Raw genomic sequence first — 22,392 nt, forward strand, 5'->3', positions numbered from 1 at the left:
AATGGTCAAATATGTGAAGATGTTTGGCCTTTGAGAGTTTTTGGTAGCATGAGAATCCACTGGTTGGAGGGCTGTGGGCTTTGTGGTCTCTGTCACATGATTACTTGGTCTTGTGTGTGATTTCTTGAACGTGTCCAGCTTACTCAGTATAGAAACATTATAGTTCCTCATACCTGAACTATAATAATGTGAACGCGGGCCACAATCCAGTCAGTTTTTCAGGATTTCCCTAATGACTATGTATGAGATCTATTTGCCTGCACTGCCTCCATTGTATGCAAATAGATCTCATGTATATTCATTGAGGAAATCCTGAAAACCCAATTACATTGCGGCCCTCGTTCCCCACCCCTGTTATAGTTTCTCTCTTCTGTTTTGCATAGCTGCTGAAAAATGCACTCAAACGTTTAGTGGTATTTTTCCAGCTAATATGTATTAACTATTTTTTTTAATACTTTTGGAGAGGTGTGTCATGGGTGGAGAATGAGCTTCCCCATGTTAACCAGCTAGCACCTTAGAATTAGTGCATGCTAACTGGAATAACACTGGGTTTTAAGAGTGGTAAGTTCTCCCTCATTCGTTTTGTGCAGGTACTGCACACTAATGTGAACATTAGCATATGACCTGCAAAAATAACCAGAAAAAGTCTTAAAAATATGCTTTGATAAATCTAGATTTAGCATGTGCAAAAATCCTGCATTAGACCACAGTCCACCCAATATTCAGACCACGGGAGATAGCCAGCCGTGTCCCACAGTCCGCAGCAAACCCAGAAATTCAATGCTGGCACCATGACCAGCACTGAATTTCCAGGGGAGTTTTCTTTGCGGACCGAGACATAACCGGCTAAGCCAATATTAATCTACTGGCTAGCCAAGTCGTTGCGGCTAAAGATAGAGCTGCTTTTTAGGTGGTTATATCTGTCCACTGAACTTAACCGGTCAACTGATGAATATTGGCAGTGACCGACAATCCGCTGAACAGAATATTCGGGAGATAGCCAGCGCTGAATATTGGCAGATAGCCGGCTATGTGCTAATTAGCAGGTTGGGAGCCATGTCTGGCCAGCTAAATAGCACTGAATATCAAGCCCAGTAGTCCTAGATTTTACTGCACTTTAGTAAAAGGGTCCCCTAATCTAGTGGCAATAGTGAGAGAAGGCACCCAGCATTACCACCCCCTTCCATATACCTCTTCAAATCTTCACTAGCAGTGAGCAGCCAGCAACCAGGAAGCGATGTCAGAAGGAGAGCTGTGGGCAGCGCAAGCAGCAGGTAGGAGATGCTCGTTGCTGGCGAAGATGTTAAGAGTTGAGTGGACAGAAAGGTGCCGGTGCCCCTGCCAAGACAGCACCCAGAATGGTCCTCACTATACCACTGCCCTAACCATTATATAATCAGGATTGCAACTATATGTTTTGTCCTTTCTTATTATGAATTTTTTTCCCCACTATAAATGGAGCAAAAATACATTTATGTATTTCTAGGTTTAAGAATTGTTGGGGTGATGTTATTCAAAGGCTGGTCGTCATCTTTTATTTTTATTTTTTTTTAAAGAAATCCAAAGTATTTTGGTCTTGTCACCACAATATAATCATTTGCCTTTTTACTTGAAAAAATTATTCACAGCTCTGCATTTCTTACTAACACAATAATGTCTGCATTATTATCAAGCTTTGCATAGCACATCCCAGATGTAAGCAGTACTAAACAGACACCTGATAGCAGAGGATTCAATAGATGAGTTAAACCAGGGGTGACCAACCTCTGCGCACACCAAGTCAGGTTTTCAGGATTTCCACAATGAATATGCATGAGATCTATTTGCATTCAGTGGAGGAGGCAATGCATACAAATAAATGTCATGCATATTCATTGGAGAAATCATTTAAACCCGACTAGATTGAGGCTCTTGAGAACCGAGGTTGGACACTCCTCTGCTTAGCATTTATTGTTGAAAAAAATGCAAGGGAAACCTAAACTTCGCTTACAGAATCTACTTTAGTTTCATTCTTTTTTTTTTTTATAAATCTGTATTGATTTTCAAATATTGACAGTGCAATACACATATAGCTGAACATATAACAATCAAGAAAAGCACTTTGAACTTACAAATATTCAAAATCAATCATTTCCCCCCCTTAATTAAACAAAAATACCAATGCATATAATCTTCCAATAACCTAGTAGTGCATTCCCACCCCCCTCCCTCCTACCCTGGAAGTGTAAGGAAATCAAACAAAAATGAAAGAGAAATGACAATTATATAGAAGCAATAAAAGATGCCAATGGGCCCCACACCAAATTAAATACATTACTATGCCCCAAAAATTCAGCATTCATTTTTTCATATTTATAGCTGGAGCATAAGTTCGCCCACCAGAAAGGAAAGTTAAGTCAATCATAGTTCTTCGAATTGCGTGTTTTGACTACTTTAGTTTCATTATAGTTCATTCACACAAGTTACTAAATTTTTTTCACCATTCAACCACACATCAAAAAAACCCTGCAAATGTCCTAGATTTCTCATCGATGAAGGAAAGCAAATCCACACTGTTAACATCAAAATTTTTTTCCACTTACTGTGGAGTCTAGTTACAGAGCATAGTTAGGATGTTTCCTCTTACAAGTTTCTACAGAAAAAAATATATTTAAATTCTAGTAGCACCTCAAAATTCTGGTAGCAACACAAAAGTCCCTTCACTTACAGATATTTTGTAAAGTAACACTAAATTCTGCAAAGAAACTTTGCAGACCCTATGTAGCAAACCTTAACACCAAAAATACCAACTAATATATCTTTAAAAAGGCAGCACTGCCTTTATAAAACACTAAGTCACTCCCTATTGGAAATTCCAAACAAATCAGACTCCTATACATCCCCACACAAACTACATACCAGCAGCACATTTCACCTCTGTCACATGCAAAACACAGACCAACTCTCAACAATTACAGAATAAAACACCAAAAATTATAGCTTGACATCACCCTGCTCTTCCTTATGCCCATGCCCCCACTTCCCGTAGCCCACCATGTCCTTCCCTATATCTCCACCCTCATGCCCTGACATCAGCCCTTCTCTTTATCCAACCCCTCCACATAGCCCTGCATCAACCCTGCCCTTACCTAGGCCCCTCGGCCTGGCCTCACACCTTCCTTATGCTCCCACCTCCTATAGCCTGGCATCAACCCTGCTCTTCCCTGTGCCCAGCTCTACCCTGATTTTCCCTATGCTCCCACCCTACCTATAACCGGCATCAACCCTGCTCTTACCTATGCCCATACCCTACCTCCACCCTTCCCTATGCCCACACCTTCCTGTAGCCCAGCATCAACCCTTCCTTACACCCTCCACATCTTCCCCCTGTAACCTGGCATTATCTCTGCCCTTTCTTATATTCCCCTCCTAGTCTGCCTCTCCCCTGCCCGTCCTTATGTCTCCACTCCCAAACCAAGAATAAAATATAAAACTTTTTTTTTTTCTTATTTGGGCACTGCAGAGATCTGGTGGAAGTTGTTTTAGGAGCCCTTCATAAGAGCATCCCAGTAGCAGGAGGTCTGAATTGAGATCAGTGCTAGATGCACTCTAAAGTAAATATGAAATGCTGCTGAATTGAAGCAATGCCAGAGGTAGCCAGAATTGCTCCCATATACCTGTTGCAGAGCAGCTGAACTGGTTGCATATGGATTTCTTTCAAGATCGGCCTCTGGGGAAAGCACACAAAAGTCCAGTGCTCCTTTCATTAGAATTATCTCTTTACATCTTCCTAACCTGCCAAACAACTCTCTTAACTGTCCACCCCACTTCCAACCAATCACAGGTTCAAATCCCAATGCCCAGACTTTAGTTCATATATTTTGGAAAATATATTTTAAAAATATCATAATCTGACCCAAAATATTATCACCTCCAGACGTTTTGGGGAACTAAATGAGCTGTGAATACTGCTTTTGAGAATCAGGTGTATACATGCTTTGCGAGATGATCTTTGATGTCCAGTCAGGAAGGCATTTGGAGTTTTGCTGCCCCTGGGCAGTGTTGGAGATATTACAGTTTTCCCATCCCCCTTGCACAGGACAAGGGATCAGCAACTAGATAAGAAAGCAGAGTGGCTTTGTTCCTGCCGTTCCCCAGTTCCCTCCATGTCCTTCCTCAGGACTGGAGAGGTTGAGTAGGGGAATGATAAGAGTAGAACTCTATTGCTGTACTCTGCTTTCTCTAGCCTTTACATCCCACTCCCTCCATCCAACATGGCTTTTGCTGTCTGCTTGGGAGGGGAAGCTGCATTCCCTCAGCGGGCAGTTCTACTCACATTCTTGAGCCAGTTCAGCATTCTGGCTCCTCCTCCCTTGCATCCTGCTGTTTGAAGATTCAGTGCCAGGAGAGAATCTCCTCAAAGCTTTTTTTTTTGTTTGTTTTAATATGATTAGTTAGACAGGCTCAGATGTTCTGCTAGCCCAACCAATGAAATAAAAACAAAATGCCTTTACAGCATTCTGTCCAGGAAACTGAATCCCCCAATGGCCCTAAGTGTTCCTGTGCTCCATGCTGAGGAGCCCTGACGCTGAATTGGCCTAGGATTGGTCAGCCCAGCCAAGGGATTCAGCATCTTTCCAGCATCCCTTGACAGCCTGATGCTCTGGACGTAAGGGAGAGGAGCTGCTGAAGCCCGCAGCCAGCCAAGGGATTTAACTTTAATACAGAATTCCATGATGGCCTGGCATCATAAGAGAGAGGAGCCTCCGAAGCCTGCAGGCCAGCCAAGGAAGTGTTTCAGTTTCATTTTAAAATCCCTTGACGCTTACTGATGTTAAGAAGGAGGAGACACCAGAGGCCCATAGCACAGCCCATCCCATTAGTAAAGGATTATAGTAGTCAAAATATCATAACAGCAGGCTATAAATAAGGTTACTAGTGCATATACAATCTCATTTGCCAATGGACGGTTTTACATTTATTTAAAACAAATTGTTCATTGAATCTACACACCTTCAGTCCATCTGTCTCATTTTTTAATCATAGTGGCTAACAAACTGCAAGGCGACCTTCACCGGAAGCTCAAGAGATGGAGTCATTACATGTCAGCCAGGGGACTCAGAAGAGAAGGTAAGGTATACCTAGAACAAGCAGTGTTGATAATGCAATGATATGCCTAATTAACTGTTTAATTTCAAGCTCAAGCACACCAGCCCTGATTCTATAAATGGTGCTGTTCGGCATGGTTGTCAATCAGCTAGCTACTAGGCGTCTTTTATAGCACTGTCTTAACAAATATCAACCGAGTACCCTTCCTAGCTCCGCCTGGGACCCCATCCCTATAATAATAGTACTAATTGTAATGTATTTTCTTCCATTCATTTTTCATATACACAGAATATAATCTTATCAACAATACATAATGGTAACCACAAAATTTAAAAAACAGATACGCAGAGAAAATGTTAATTTATCATTTATATTTGGGGTTTTTCAAAGAGGTTAAAAAAAGCAATGTCACCTCAGTAACAACTATAGATAAACAGAAAAATATAGTGCAAAATATAGACAGCAGATATAAATTCTCAAAACTGACACATTTCGATCATTAAATTGAAAATAAAATCATTTTCCTACCTTTGTTGTCTGGTGATTTCATGAGTCTCTGGTTGCACTTCCTTCTGACTATGCATCCAGTATTTTTTCTTTCTAACTTCTACACTCTTCCTCTTCTCCGAACCTCATTCCCCTCCATGAGTCCCCTTCCTGTCTCCACCACCCCCATTGGCAACATGTCTCTCTCTCTCTCTCTCTCTCACTGTCCTTCTCTTATTCCCTCCCTTGCTACAAAGGGAGTGAGGAAAGAGAGATCCGGGGTGCATCTCTCCCACTCCCTCTACTGCCACATCCAACATTTCTCCTGCTCTATCCCCTAGATCATGTGCAGCATTTTTCACTACTGCCCACCATCCCCATGCCCAACATTTCTCTTTCTATCACCCCATTCCAGCATCATGCCACTTCTCTCCCTCATCACTATGTCCAACATTCCTCCCCCTTGCATCCTCTTCAATCTGTCCCTCTGTTCCCTCTCCACCACCTTATCCAACATTTCTCCCTCTCATCCTTTTCTTCCCCATGCATCTCTACCTCACTCCTCTCTCTCTCTCTCTCCTTCCTTCCTTTCCCTATGTGCACCATCTCTTTCCCTCTCACCCACATACCCATATCCAATAATTCTACCTTTCTATTCCCTTCCTCCCTCCCTTGTGTCCAAAGTTCATTCTCCCTCCCTTCTTTCTGTGTCCCGAGTTTGTGCCCCCCTTGCTGCTTTCCAGCCTTTATCTTAAATTTGTGCCCCTACCATGTCCAAACGCGCTCCTTACCCTCCCCCCTCTATTCTCTCTTTGTCCCACTTTGATATCCCCTCTCTCCCTTACTTGCTTGCTCCAGGGCCGCACTCGCTCCTTTCTGGGCTGTCCAGCTGGGCTGCTCCTTCCTGCCTTTAGCCACACTTGTTTGCAGGGATATGGGCAGCGGTTCTTGCAAGGTGCACGTGGCTGACTTTCATGTCTTCCTTCTGACATCAGCTCTGACATCCCTGCAAACAAGTGCAGCTGAAGGCAGGAAGGACTGTTGAGGTAACTGGGATTCCTGGCTGACCCAGAACACTTCCCTCCGATGTCAGCTCAGAGGGAAGCCTTCTGGGTCAGCTTCAGCGATGCAGTTTTACAGTCTTAGTGTAATCATTATGTAAATATTTGTGCAACATGGAATATACAGTAAACTCCTAAGCCAAAGGTTCTCAGACCTATCTTGAGGACCCTACAGCTAGTTAGGTAGGTTTCCAGGATATTTATAGTTTGCATATAATGAGGCTTCATTATGTGCAAACTGATCTCCTGCATATTTTTGTATTTATTTACATATTTATTTAAAAGATTTGACCTGCCTTGAACTCACATTGTCCTAGGCAGGTAATGACGATACATATACAATAGTTAAAAGTTCTCCAAGACAATAGTGATCAATAAAATAAAAACAAAAATTACCATGTAAGCTATTTGTCCAAAATATCTGCCACTAAGCAAAACAAGTTAACCATTGTCAAAATTGAAGAAAATTCTCCTTTCATTGAAATTTATTTGTTATGGATATCCAGAAAACCTGACAAGCTGTGGGGTTCCCAGAGGACAGAATTAGGAAGCAATGGAAAATTTAACTTACACTTCTGCTATACTGAACATTTTCTAATCTAAATAAAACTAATTTTTTTCAGAGACAAAGAAGCAGTAAAACTAGAGGTCGTGGGTTGAAGTTGGAGGGTGGGAGGCTTAGGAGCAATGTCAGGAAATACTTTTTTACAGAAAGGGTGTTAGATGTCTGGAATCCTCTCCTACAGGAGGTTGTAAAGATAAAAAGGGTGAAGGGATTAAAAAACGCTTGGGATAAACAGTGAAGTTACTTACCTGTAACAGGAATTATCCAAGGACAGCAGGCAGATAGTCTCACATGTGGGCTACATTCTTTAAAGAGCCCGGTATGGACAGTCTAAAAGTACACTGTCATTTAAAAAAATGGGAGTACCTATTTGAAATGGTGTTTTCCTAATCAAAAGCGAAGGTACTTTTTGTGAGAATGGACATGAGTGTAAGCTTCTTTGAGGTCTAGAGAGCAGAGCCAATTGTCCTTCTCTAATAGTGGTAATAGAGTTCCCAGCAAGACCATGCAAAACTTCTTCACCAAACATTTGTTGCGTGTTCAGAGGTCTAGTATTGGACAGATACTTCCAGTCTTTGGTATGAGGAAATATTTGGAATAGAACTCTCTGTTCCTCTCCTGCAGAGGAACTTGTTCTATGGCACTGAGCTAGAAGAAGTCTGTGAGCTCTCAGTGAAAGAAGGTCTTTCGCTGGGAGTTGAAAATAGACTCTTTTGGAGGTTGGGAGGGAGGTCTTTTCTGCAAACAAAGGGCATAGCCCTGACTCATCATTTGAAGGACTCAATGGTCTGAAGGACCAATGGATAGTTTCTCTTTTCTGATAGTGACGACTGAAAAAGAATGAGAAACAAATCTTAATATCTGAAGATCTCCTGAGGAAGCTCTTAATTGAGTGAAACGGGGACGCTCTGTTAGCAAAAGTAACCCAGCCAGGAGCCGAGAGCACCAGCTGAGTCATTTTCACTGTCATTCTACACAGCTGGGAGCTGCTAGTACTATCACAGCATTGGGACAAAAGGGCTAAGTACCAGTAGGCTTTGTAAGGTCTGTGAGCCTTAATAATGATTAATACTTGCTTGAATATCATGCCGTGATTAGTACTTGCCATATCACTACTACCTCACAGAAAAATATTATAAAAGAAGATAAGAACAAAAAGAAAAGAAAAATATTAAAAGAAATAATATTGAATAAAAGAAAAGGCTTTTGTGACTAATGATAGCTCACAAGAGGATGTTCTGATAGGACTAGTTCCAAAGACAAACAGCCGTGAACACTTGAGGTCATTTAGCCTTTACAGTGTATAATCAATAATTTTAAAAAAAGAATAAAGTGATATGAGTGTTACCTGAAAAAAGAATTATTCCTTACACATCACATTTGAAGGGTTGTTGGTCACGGATATGATTAGGGACCAGAGTTGGTAAAGGATGAGTCAACCTCCAATTGGTAGAGTCTGAGGCAAAAGTTGAGAAACACTGACTAAGCTCTGTAGGAGGATGTAAAAAAAGACTGCTGTTGCTTGGACTGAGGTTGCACAGAGGTTTTCTAATGCCTCTGTTGCCTTTGAGCATTGTGCAGTTGGAAGCAGAAGGCTGGCAATATCTGTACCTCGAATAATATGTAGAACATCTAGAGGCATTGGAATATCTTCATAGTGAGATCCAAGATGGCCGCGAGTGGCTGAAGTCGGGAAGCGTCTCTCGAGTGTTCGGTAGACATTAGATTTTTTTCACCTTACTTGCTCAGTTTTGATTGAGAGTTTCCTCATACCTAAGAGGAGAGGGAGAAGTGCCGCTGGAGCCTCGTGGCACCCTGAAAATCCTTCTCCTCTCACTATTGAGCAACTTTTGAACCGTCTTCAGAGGGAGTCGATAACTTCAGGGAATCGCCCGCAGGACTCGGCGGCACAGAGTGACACCACAAAAATCCCTGGGCTAGAGGTCACACTGAGCCCTGAAGCAAGAAACACTCCCCCCCCAACCGCAGTGTACCAGCTCGCCGCGGGAACCAGGTGCATCCAACGAGGCAGTCCCTGTAACCCAGGAGGCTTGCTCATCTTCGAGTTATGATACGGATTTACCGAAAGACTTTTTGAGTCTGGAGAGTGAAACTATGGCTGGAACATCGAAGAAGAGGGAGGCACAACAGGATAAAAAAAACTACAAACTTGTGAGGTGAGATTTCTTTTTTTATGGTTGAAAAACCCACTGAAATCACAAAGGAGTCTCTCTGGGACTTAGTTGTTAAACTGGGAAACTCATTGAATTCACAAATTAAAGTGCTGGAAACGAAAATTGACAAACAGGAACAAGAATTAGAATGTATTACAATTAGAAATGACCTCAATTAAAACTATGTCTCAAAAAATGAATCCAAAATAACAGGGGTCAAACAAGTATAAGAAACTGTGATCAAAGATAGTATGAATATTAGGCGGAAACTGGAAATGATTGAAAATGGCCATCGTGCCAATAATTTGCGGTTCCTAAATTTCCCTAGGGTTCCTTCTATGTCCCCCAGGGAAATGTTAAAGAAATATTTCCTGGATATTTTTTCAGTTTCAGAGGAATTAATTCCACCCTTTACACAGGTATTCTATTTGCCTGTTAGAAAATTGAAACAGCAATTGACTAATGAGGGACAACAGGAACCACAATTGGTTGTTACTACACTATTGGAAACTTCAATAAGTGAATTGGTCATACCGGCAACATTGTTGGTGACTGTTGCATTGGCGCCAGATAAGAACTGGATAATGAAGATGTTTTTTAAAAATAGAACTAAAGAGTTTCTGGGTCAGAAAGTACAGATCTTTCCAGATGTAACCAAAGAGACTCAAAAATGGAGAAAGCAGTTCCTGTTATTAAAATCTGGAGTAATTTCAGTGGGGGGGGGGAATTTTTTCTTAGATTTCCTTGTAAATGTATTGTTCAGATAAATATGTTTTCTTTGATCCGACACACCTAACAAAGTTTGTAGCTTTGAAATGTCTTGAGAAAGGTGAAACAATGGAAGTAACAACTGAGACATTTAGTTAATTACTCCCTGCGACTTTAGTCACTTAGATTTTCTTAAGATTATATTGATTTTCCTAGATTGTTATTGTCACTCTTGAAGTCTTGGATCATAATAATAATAATTGTGGACTATAGATTGCTTCTTTAAGGAGAATATGTTAATATTTCTCATAATGTATTTTTTCTTTCATATTTTTTTTTAGTTCTTAATTACAATCTTACTGTACAAGATGTTATGCTTGAGAATATTGTAAAAAATTGATAAATAATAATAATAAAAAAGGAATATCTTCATGGTGTCTGAGATTGATGCAATTTGGACAAAGAAAAAGTGGTCATACAGTCAGCAAGTCTTTTGCGTTTCTGTATAGCCACCTCAATACAGTCTCCGAATAAATCAAAAAGGGTATATTGGAAAGGCAATCTTCCAAGTTGGCATCCTGATCAGAGGTTATTTACCATGCTTGCCTTCACATAGCAGTTGAGACTACTGAAGTTCAAGAGGTTATATCAAAGGCATCAAATGTAGAATTGGTCATGTACTTCCTCATCTCCAGGAGATCATTCATTAAATGTTGATAAGACATGACATATTCCAGTGGTGTGAATCGGTCATAATATGACATCTTCTGGATGAGAGATTTCATGTAGAACGTCATGTAGAAATTGTAGTTCAGAATTCTGTTTGCTAGCAAAGAGCCTTGGAAAACTTGTCAAGAGTTCTACCTTCTCTTCCATGTGGAGTGTTGGCGTAAGGTCTGGAAGTATTTGCTCTCTTCAAAGCAGACTCCATGACCAGAGTGATGTTGCAGTTTGTTAAAGCAAGGGCATGACTAGATATGGTACAGAGAATCCAGTTTACATGGAGCCACTGGGACATTAAGTGGAGTCTCCCAATTTTTCAATAAGGCCTCTTTCCTGAGATTATGGAGAGGAACCGTCACCTTGTACGGTACTGTTTGTAAACAAATCCATCTATTTCTGCATCAGATTTTAAATTAGATTCATCTTTATAGGCTATTCCTCCTAAGATTCTGCTGCTTTCCCCACCTTTAAAAAGATTATTGTTTAACAAAACATTGAACAACTCATGCCGTCCTTGTGTGCCTGAAAACTGTTTGATTTTTTAAGATAGAAGCCCTCAAGTGTGTTTATTTATGGTGCGTGCTGATAATGCCAGCCTCTCCTTTTCCTGTTTTACACTTTTAATGGAATGCTCTGTGACCAGTACTTCAGCCTTCTTGTCTATTTGGTCCAGATTCTCTAATATCGCCGGTAAAATGTATTGGATCACTGTAGTGCTAGCAAAGTGTCTGATTTCAAACGGTGATAGATATTGAAATAATTTTGCATGCAAATGAGTTTCACAGAGATCCGCCATAATCCCATTCAATCAGTCACTGGAAAAGCAACCGACAGATTCACAGAGCCAACAGGGGAAGCCCAAACAGCTGAAGGAGTTTCCTGCCACTCAGTTGTTCAGGGCAGGAAGACTTTTGTTTTTTTTTTCTTTTATTTTTAATGGGCACTCGAGCCACTCCTCCCCTGTACCCCCTACACGCCCCCTGTACCTTATTCAGAAGATCAGCGAGAGGAATGCCCACGCCCTCCTGCCGACAGGCCCACTTTTTCAAAATGGTAGGCCTTCCCTGTGCATCCTGGGATGCACTGGGAAGGACCTAAGGCTTATAGACTGCTGAATAGTTGAGAGATCCATCAATAAGTTGTGTTTTTTTTTCCTTCAGACCTATTAAGAAATTGGGAGGGAATGGGTTGGAGAGGGATTGGGCACAATATGAAAATACATTGTATATAGACTGGTCTTTTTCCATATGTTTGTTAGTGTCTGGGTGGGGAAGCAGGCCAAGTTATTGTATTTTTTCTTCCTGGAGTATCACAATAAACAGATGGGGGGGGGAAGTGGGCATGGTTAGGGGCAGATTGTGAGTGTATTTTTGAGTTAGGTGTCTGGTTATTTTTTACTTCGGCACTGGCATGTAGGCCAAGAAAATCCTGGCATAAATAGGGTGCGCCTAAAAATTGTGATGCCTAATGCTACTTAGGTGATACTAAGCATGATTCTATACAGTGCATCTAACTTTTATGGAAATTGCCTTTCGCATCGCACTAGTCAGCGCCAATGTTTTAGGTGGACCATATGGAATCTGCCCCTAAGTACATTACAACCGTGCCCTTACTCTACCCTGGGGATGCTTGCACACATCCATTATGGCTGTCAATGTGACTTTTGCCCCTTTTCCACATGTACAAGAGACTTTACATATGGAAAAGACTTTGTAGAACGACCTCCGGACTCCTCAGATTGTCCAGTGGTTAACACGAGCACCTGCCTTTCTTAATGACTGATTAGAAAAGGGATTGGTCAGGGTATTTGAGGTGGTCTATTTTCAGGACAGGCAAAAACAGAGGGAATCTGCAACACAGGTGAGAAGTTGCAGAGAGCAAAGTACAGAGTGCACTTTGCTCCCTGTGTGGTCTATTCCCCCTCCCTAGCAAGATAAACTAGGAGAGTCAGTGCTGCTTTACCATCAAGCTGTACTTCCTACTGCATATGCTTCACTGATGCTATATACTTTTCTTTCCTCTCCTTTTTCTCCCTATGCCATGCTTGCTGGGTAGCAAATGGAATCTCTTGCAGTAAGTTAACAGTTCTTGAATATTCTTTATCTGTCAGGAGATCAACTTGTATCCACTGTTGCTACTTACCTTCTGTTCATTTATTCCCTACCTTTTCCTTTATTTTACTAAGCAGATTATTGAATCATTTGGGAGTTTACTTGTTAACCTATGAATCTTTTTTTTTTTTTTTTAATAAGACAGATGTGCATTGTTGCAAATGCAGTAGTAAAGATATTGTGTAGTGTCTTAAATGTCTGTGTACTAAAATAATCCTGTGATTCATGAAGCTGGTTAGCAAGGTTCTAAAATAAAATCGCTGAGTAATTATAGCCAAACCAGAAGGTATTTTATTGCAGTAAAAGTTGATTGTGTAGCTGAAGTATGAAACAGGGAGTATCTAACCCAGAGGTCACTATTGCACTGATAACACAGGGAAAGGATGAGTGTTATGCTCTCATCATCATGGAAAGGAACAGTTTGTTACAGTGTGCATTTCCTACCAGTTAATATTCCACTGCAGCCATGGAATACAGCAGACTTTAGCACTTTTTAGCTGTGGACTTTGCTCAAGTTGGCTGGTACATTGGCTTTGATACTTGCCATGTATATAGGCCCTGATTCTCTTTAGGATGCCAATCACATATCGGCATCCTAAAGAGAATTGTTTCTACATTGCTGAATAAATGTTTTAAATGTAGGCCAGCATTTTGCAGGCCTACATTTAAGGTATCTTGCCTTGCGTCTGCGGAGACGTGTAGGGATGCTTAAGCACACCCAAAGCTCTGCCTTGGGCATGCTTAAGCATCCCTACATGTCTCTGTAAATGCACAACACACGCCTACAATTTAGGCGTCTTTCCCTTTTTTGTGTGTTTAAAAAGTGCGTCCCAATTGGCTGAGAGATAGCGGTAGAACACCTACCACCGCCTACAATCGGGATGCACATTTGTGCTCCCTTTTTCTGAAGATACTTCCTCATGAAAAATAATGCTCGTAGAGTTGAAAATACTATCTTACCTATTTTCCTCCCTCCACCAAAATGCACTTCCTTCTCCCATGAAATCACCTCTTCGTAAATATGTGTCCTGTTAGCTTTGCTGAGGAGCAGCAATTTTCAGAAGGATGCTTTAGATCAGGGATCTCAAAGTCCCTCCTTGAGGGCCGCAATCCAGTCGGGTTTTCAGGATTTCCCCAATGAATATGCATTGAAAGCAGTGCATGCACATAGATCTCATGCATATTCATTGGGGAAATCCTGAAAACCCGACTGGATTGCGGCCCTCAAGGAGGGACTTGGAGATCCCTGCTCTAGATAGTAAAATACTTTTACTGAAGTTAATGACTTTGAAAGTTGACATCTGAGAAGGCAGTTTTCAGATGGTAAATTTGTCCTTGGAAAATCTATTTGTTCATTTGATTTAAATCCAGCTGTAAGTATGTACAAGATTCCACAGTCCATAAGCCTTTTTGCTTGATTGAGGGAGATGTTTCTGGTGCTATATTTTGGGTAGGAGTGGAAAAGAAGTCACACAAAATGTATTTTCCAAGCTGTGCACGTTGTTTTCCATAGAACTTGTGCACACAGGAAAAGCAGATGGAATAAAAAATCTGTGAGGTCTTTGTAGTTGTGATGGTCCCCTTGAAAATTTGATACACGATCCATGGGTACAAAGTATCTATTTAAAAATTGCATCCATCTAACTAACACAGGCAGACTTTGGTGCTTGTTATTTTGTCCAGGAATAGGTTCCTTCACCAGAAAAGGACACAGACCACGAGGCAGTAAAAGTCAAGGGTTCTGAGAGTGGTAAAATAGATAAAAGACAACCCTGAGTGAAATAACACAAGATAGAAATGTATCCTAGTGGATTATTTATGTGATAACTTGTCCATGTAATTTAATATACGTGGGATGCACCAGCAGGAAAATTAAAACTAGATTGTCCGAACACAAAAGTAGAATTAACACTGCCTCCTTGTCTGCTCCTCTAGTCCCCCATTGCTTGGACAAAGGTCATGAATTTTATAATCTTACCTGGTTTGTCTTGGAACTACCGGGGAATTTTAGAGGTGACAAAATGGCACTTATCCAACTGAGGGAACAATTTTGGATTTTTTTCAGCTCCATTCTGTGCAACCCTATGGACTTAATGATGGCATAGAGTGGAATACGATCGTTTAATGCCTTGTGTTTTCAGCCCTATAGCTTTGTTTTCCTATTGGTCTGTTTTTTCATACCATCTCCTTTTGCTTGGCTTTTTAGTGCAGCTTGCACTCCGCTCTGTTAGCTCCTCCCTCCTTCCAGCCGACTCGCATTTTTCTTTTCAGTCAGCCAACAAGCAGCATGGGTTCCTGATGAAGGAACGTTGAACTTCCGAAACCGGGCTTGGTTGAACCCGTTTCCTGGGGTGCTTGGAACATTACGGCACCCCCTTTTGCCATCAAGACTTTTGGACACTTTTTTTCCAGCTAAGTGTAGGGTTTTTTGGGGAGTTGGCTAGGGGGTTCTCAGAGTGGTTTTGATAATTGACTTCACCTGTATGTTTATTAGTTTTCACTCTGATTTCTCACTATTTTGATTTAGCACACGGGAGGTATCCTATGATGGTGTGCAGGCAGAGGTGTGTTTACCTTTGCCTTGTTGTGTAAAGCACTGAAGTTTTTCTCCATTCGCTGACCTCTCACGCTGAGGTTACCCCTTCACATTCATAAAAATTTTTATAGTTTATTTAGTTTATTTCCTTCTTGTGTTATTTCACTCAGGGTTGTCTTTTATCTATTATACCACTCTCAGAACCCTTGATTTTTACTGCCTCGTGGTCTGTGTCTTTTGAAGTTTCTTTGGCAGTTTTCATTGGAGATTGTGTATTGTATGTATTCAAGGACGCATAGCCCCTGATGAAACCAAGAGTGAAAGAGTTGGGCAGCCATCTGGCATAAAGATAAGTGCCTTCCCTTCACAGCAGTTTATAACTTTATAGAACTTGTTAAAGACAAAAATCAATTTGCACACGTCACTTTACCAAGACCGATGATGAACACACCACCCCAGCAAGAGCACAAAATAACTAACAAGTAGTAGTGCCTTCGGTGTTTGAGGTCTGGTAATAAAATCTACTTGATATGAGTTTGTTCTCCATTTCATTCAAGTTAGTTTATTGAACATATCTGAATTTTTCCTTATCCAGTTGAAGAAGTCTAATACAGCCAATCCCAACCCAGTCCTGGGGACACACCTAGTCCCATTGGGTTTTCAGGATATCGAAAATGAATATACATGAGATAGATTTGCATGCAGTTCCTCAATTGCAGGCAAATCTAACTCATGAATATTTATTGTAGATATTCTGAAAACCTGGGACTGGATAACATTAGGACAGCAGCAAAGTTGTCCTAGCTTTATCCAATGGCTGTCCTGGTAAGTGGGCTCAATATCAAGTGAGGCCAGTTGTCACACTATGGATTTTTTTGGGCCACTGCAGTTGGTAAACTCTGGCAGTTGAATAACCAGATGTAGCTTTTTAAACATCTAGACTTTATTCCAATCCATCGTGTGAAACAATCTTTTGATCATTTTGAACCTGGATTTTTAAAAGAAAAGAGCTGCTTTTTAAATTTATATTTTGTAAAATTTTATAGCATCTGTATGGGGCAATTTATTTATATATATATTGTAAAAATTTCAAAGCTGTCTGTCTGTCTGGGGCAAGGGTATATGGAACTTGGATTTAGACTTAGACTTAAAAACCCAGACGTTCTGCAGATCATTTCTAAGTTGCTCCACTGCAGCTTAACAGAGCCACCCAGTGGCCTGAGAGCAGAACGCCAGCCAGAGCAATGCTTACTCCTACACATTTATCTTGGGCATTCTTCTAACCTAATATAAACTGAAGGCAACTCAGTCAATTTGTATCCCAGTAGAGTTAGTATTGACAGGGATTGAATTCAAGAAAGCATAGACCAAGCACCTTGGCAGTCAAAATCCATGCGAGACTTACACCCTAAATGGCGAGATCCTAGCAAGGACTGTTGCGGAACGGGACTTTGGGGTAATCATCAGTGAAGACATGAAGACTGCCAATCAAGTGGAGCGGGCTTCATCAAAGGCTAGGCAGATCATAGGATGTATACGTAGGAGTTTCGTCAGCCGCAAGCCTGAAGTCATTATGCCGTTGTATAGATCCATGGTGAGGCCCCATCTGGAATACTGCGTACAATTCTGGAGGCCTCATTACCGCAAGGATGTACTGAGGCTTAAGTCAGTCCAGCGAATGGCCACCCGGATGGTCTCGGGACTCAAGGATCTCCCGTACGAGGAACGGCTGGATAAATTACGGCTATACTCACTCGAGGAACGCAGAGAGAGGGGAGACATGATCGAGATGTTCAAATACCTCACGGGCCGTATCGAGGTAGAAGAAGATATCTTCTTTTTCAAAGGTCCGACGGCGACAAGAGGACATCCATGGAAAATCAGGGGCGGGAAATTGCACGGCGACACCAGGAAATACTTTTTCACCGAAAGAGTGGTTGATCGCTGGAATAGACTTCCACTTCAGGTGATCGAGGCAAGCAGCGTGCCTGATTTTAAGAAGAAATTGGATCGTCACGTGGGATCTCTCCACAGAGATAAATAGGGGAGGGTCATTAGGGTGGGCAGACTAGATGGGCCGCGGCCCTTATCTGCCGTCTTTTTCTATGTTTCTAAGCACAGAGGATCTGTAAGGAAAAAGAGATAATAGAGGCAGGCGATGTGGATGGGCAGACTCTAGACCATATGGCCATATTATCTTCCATCATTTTCTCTGTTTCTGTATATACACATACATTTGCTTTGAAACTTGGTGCAAAATTTGTGAGTATTTGCTCCAGTGCATGAAATCTGAGAAAATTGCCCCTTAATGATTTCCCTTCTTTTTTTTTTGTACTTTAGCAATTGGAACTGTGTCAAAGACTATATAAGCTCCATTTCCAGTTGTTGCTGCTTTTTCAATCGTACTGTAAACTCGTTGGGCAGGTGCATGAAGTCAGTGCCATACCGGAGGTATGTTACAAGTCAAGACTTGTCAGCTGTCTGCCATTGCTTTGTATGTATTACTGTTCGTCTAGTTATTGTGAACCTTTTAGAACTGCTGCAGCTTAGATTTTAAGATTTCTTTACAGAAGTGGCCTAAGGGGCTCTTTAAAAGTGCATTAAGTTTTGGGCTCAATGCACTGTAAGACAGGATAATAACATATAGCAAGAAGGGGCTTTCATGACATTTTCATATTCCAGCCATGCATTAAAGTTGCTGGTAATGCACAGGACCTATACATTGTAACCATGGAGGCACTGAGGGCCTGATTCTTTAAACGGCGTATAACTCCTAGGTGCAACTCAGCACAATTGTCAATCAACCATTAGGTGCCATTTACAGAATTGCACCTAACTTGACTTATTCATTGCTAGATGTCCTAATGTTAGATGCCAGTACATTAGTGCCTATCACCTAACGATGCCTAAGTCACACTATGCCTATTCTTTGCCCCCAACCATGCCCACTTATGAGGTATGCATCAGGCACCACACTAAATTCCGTGCACAACTTCAATTAAAGTTAAATTAATTTTTAAATTGACTTTTAATGGCATTTTCAATTAAAACACCAATTAAAGTCAACAAATTTGAGGCTGCACGTGGAATTAGGCTAGGCACCGCCGATGTAGGTGCTGTTTATAGAATTTCCCCCTTGGAGGGTACTTCTTTAAATGTTGCTCAAAATTCAGTGCTGGGGAAAAAATCAGCACTAAATGAGATTATATAAAGGTAAATGCACCCTTTATAGGCTTGCACTTGGTGCCAGTTGTTTTCAGCACCTTACATTGGGCATCAGACTTATGCCTGCTGAAACAAGGTGTAAATGCTGGCGCACACATGAGGCACACTGAGACAATATTATGTCACATTACGCATATTTGGGGGGAATAACCCTGGTATGCCCCCCTCTCATGGCCACAGACCCTTTTGAGTTGCACGCTATGGGATTTAGACACTATGCCTTATAGAATAGTGCACAAATCCTAATTGGTGCCAATTAATTTCAATTGTTAGTACTCAATTATTGCCATTAATTAGGTCGTTAACCAAATAAGCTGTGCTCGCATCTCAGGACTGTGCTCAAAGATTGGTGTGCCAATTTAAGAAAAGAATTGCCATACTTGGACAGACCGAAGGTCCGTCAAGCCCAGTATCCTGTTTTTAACCGTGGGCATCTCAGGTTCCAAGTACCTAGCAAGATTCCCAAGTAGTAAAACAGATTATATTATTCTTATCCTATGAATAAACAGTGGATTTACCCAAGCCATCTCAATAATGGCCTATGGACTTCTCTTTTAGGAAATTATCTAAATTCAAAACCTTTTCAAACCCTACTAAACTAACGGATTTCACCACATTCTTTGGCATCAAATTCCAGAGTTTAATTACACTTTGCATTAAGAAATATTTTCTCCAGTTTGTTTTAAATCTACTACTTAGTAGTGCCCCCTAGTCCTAGTATTTTTGGAAAATGTGAACAAGCCATTCACATCTACCCTCTCCACTCCACTCAGTATTTTATACACCTCTATCATATCACCCCTGAGCCTTCTCTTCTCCAAGCTGAAGAGCCCTAGCTGCTTTAGTCTTTCCTCATAGGGAAGGCATTCCATTCCTTTTATCATTTTCGTCACCCTTCTCTGTACCTTTTCTAATTCCACTATATCTTTTTTGAGATACAGCGACCAGAATTGCACACAGTATTCAAAGTGTGGCCTTACCATAGAGCGATACAAGGGCATTATAACATTTTCATCTTTGTTTTCAATTCCTTTCCTGATAATTCCTAACATTCTATTTGCTTTCTTTGCTGTTGCTGCACATTGTATGTTTTGACAATTTTAATGGCTGATTTTTTTCTTCATAACATGAATCTTTATCAGTAGGAGCCATATTTTAAATTTATTAACTTTCAGGCTTACAGGCAGTTTTTATTGAAGTGGTGTACATTAATGTATAGTAGGTCCAGTCAGTGTCATACCTAGTATGACACCTGGGGCTGATCAATTTTTAACACCTGTCCTCTACATGAAAAAATTATTTTTAGTAATAATCCATGACTTGCACAACAAGGGTGTACAGTGTTCCCCCGAGATTTGCGTTCCAGGAACCCCCGCGAATCTCGAAAAACCGCGAATACATTTTTTCATGAGGGAGCCTGAAGAGAGCAGTGGGAGAGGGCAGCAGGAGAGCAGCTAGAGCGCCACGAGTGCAGGAAATCACTCGCGGTTTGCTCCAACCACCTCTTCCTGCACGAAGTCGGGCCTTATCCAATCAGGAGCTGCGTATCAAAGGTCAGAGCGAACCGCGAGTGATTTCCTGCACTTGCAGCGCTCCGGCTGCTCTCTCCTGCCTCTCCCGTTGCCCTCTCCTTGTCGGTGGTTCGCGGTCTGAAAATACCAAGAATGACCGGGGCCGCAAACCGCTGACCGCAAACGACCGGGGGAACACTGTACTTGGAAAAAACAGCAACTTAAACACTGCAGTGAGCACTAGAACATCACTACATCCATTGTAAAACTAAACAAGCTAGATAAGTACAGATTGATCCTGCACAGTCAATGCTAACAGAAAACTATGTCTTTTTCATACACACAGAACACAGATACACCTTCGCGCTGTATGGAATTAAGTAATCATAATCTAAAAATAGAAATATGTTCAAAAGTTAAACTGAACTGCCAAGAAGCCAGACTCTGCAAACAATACAACACCACAAAAAAAAGTGATGCATGTCCCCTAATACTATACAAAATATAAATATAGCAGATATAAATTTTAAAAGACTGGCAAATAACAATAAGCACTTTAAAAATTAACAAATAGAAATGAAACAAAAATTGGAGAATTTAATAATACCATTTTATTGGACTAATACATTTTTCAATTAGCTTTCAGAGGCCAGAATCTCCTTCCTCAGGTCAGGACAGTATACTGCTGTTACATGTTACGGTATCCTGTCCTGACCTGAGGAAGGAGGATTTGGTCTCCAAAGGTTAATAAAAAAATGTATTAAAATTAGTGCAATAAAAAGATCACCTTATGTCCATTTTCTATTTATAAACACAGCTACAATACTACTTTATCCTAAAGCAAAGCAAAGAAAAATTGTTTGTTTCTACATTTATCATCTCTGGTATCTACTTTCCTCATTTTCTCTTCCTTCCTTCCATCCACTGTCTTGTTTTCTTTCTCTGCCCCTTTCATTCAACCTGTGCCCCCATCTCTCCTTTTTATTTTCTCCTCTCTCTGTCTCCTCCCCTCCCCCCCATGCTCTAACATCTTTCCTCCTCCCCCCTTCCCCCTCCCCCCTCCCCCATGGTGTGGTGTCTCTCTCTCCTCTCCTTTTCCTTCTCCCCTTCTCTGGTCTTCCTTCTCCATCCCTCCTTTCCAATTTGGCAGTTTTCTCCCTTACCCCTCTCCCAACCTGGCTGGCATTTCTCTCCCTCTCTTGCCCGCCCACACCTCCCTGCAGGCCGCCAGCCTCAGTCAGCTGAACATGCTGCCCCAGGCACTTTCCTTCTGCTTCAACTCCCTACCTCTGCAGAGGGAAAGCTTCTGGGCCGCTGAACATAGAGTATAGCTAACTGACACTGCTGACGGCCTGAAGATTGTAGGCTACAGCAGTGGGAAAGGGACAAGAGCACTCCCTTATTATCTGCACCTGGGGAGGATCGCTCCACCCTTGGTACGCCACTGGGTACAGTTCCCTCCTTGGAGGGCTAACAATCTAGGTTTGTATCTGAGGCAGTGGAGGGTTAAGTGATTTTCCCAAGATCACAAATAGCTGCAGTGGGATTGAACCAGACACCTCTGATTCTCAGCCTACTGCTTTAACTGTTAGGCTACTCTTCCCCATTATCTTAACTTTAAAAGTAACATATAACTCAGTATATACATACAGTAAATAATGTGAACATATTCATCCTGTGTGGGCAAGGTTAGATTTTCAAGTAAGTATGCACTTACTTTGAAAGTTTCTTAAGGAAAAATATGCATATAAATTTACATCTGTTCTTGTTCATGCACAAACATAATACCCTACACACTTGTAAAAGGCAGTTCTATAACTGTGCCCGCAGTTATGTGCACAATGCAGCAAAAAGTGTCACGCTAAGCACTGTTCTGTAAGGGCGCACATAAGTGACAGAACACGAAACTATAAGTGGGCAGAGCAAGAGACATGGGCGTGTCCTCAATTTGTTTGCACAACTTATTGAATACTGTGTGTTCATTTATGTCTGCCATAGACCAGGCATAGGTGGGCATTCCTACCTTTAGGCATGCTGATTCAGGGTTATGCCAGTATTCTGTAACAGAATCTGAGTGGCCAGATGTCATTATAGAATAGGAACTCCCCGTGCTGCATTGAGATGCCTACACCTAAACACCTCTGGGAATGGCTTATCCACATATGAAGAGAGAAGGTTTTTTTGTGGGTTTTTTAAAATTCTTT

General features: G+C 41.3%; 1 protein-coding gene across 7 annotated transcripts in view; it reads left to right on the forward strand.

Annotated features, from left to right (window-relative positions):
* Positions 1-22,392, forward strand: part of FRY (FRY microtubule binding protein) — a 501,309-nt gene that overhangs the window by 468,832 nt on the left and 10,085 nt on the right. For all 7 annotated transcript variants that reach the window (XM_033948462.1, XM_033948457.1, XM_033948458.1 and 4 more), the window contains 2 exons: positions 5,026-5,109; positions 17,793-17,903. In XM_033948462.1, the coding sequence (XP_033804353.1) occupies positions 5,026-5,109; positions 17,793-17,903 (195 nt within the window). The remainder of the gene's footprint in view (positions 1-5,025; positions 5,110-17,792; positions 17,904-22,392) is intronic.

Source organism: Geotrypetes seraphini, chromosome 6 (genome assembly GCF_902459505.1).
Source record: "Geotrypetes seraphini chromosome 6, aGeoSer1.1, whole genome shotgun sequence".
NCBI lineage: Eukaryota > Metazoa > Chordata > Amphibia > Gymnophiona > Dermophiidae > Geotrypetes > Geotrypetes seraphini.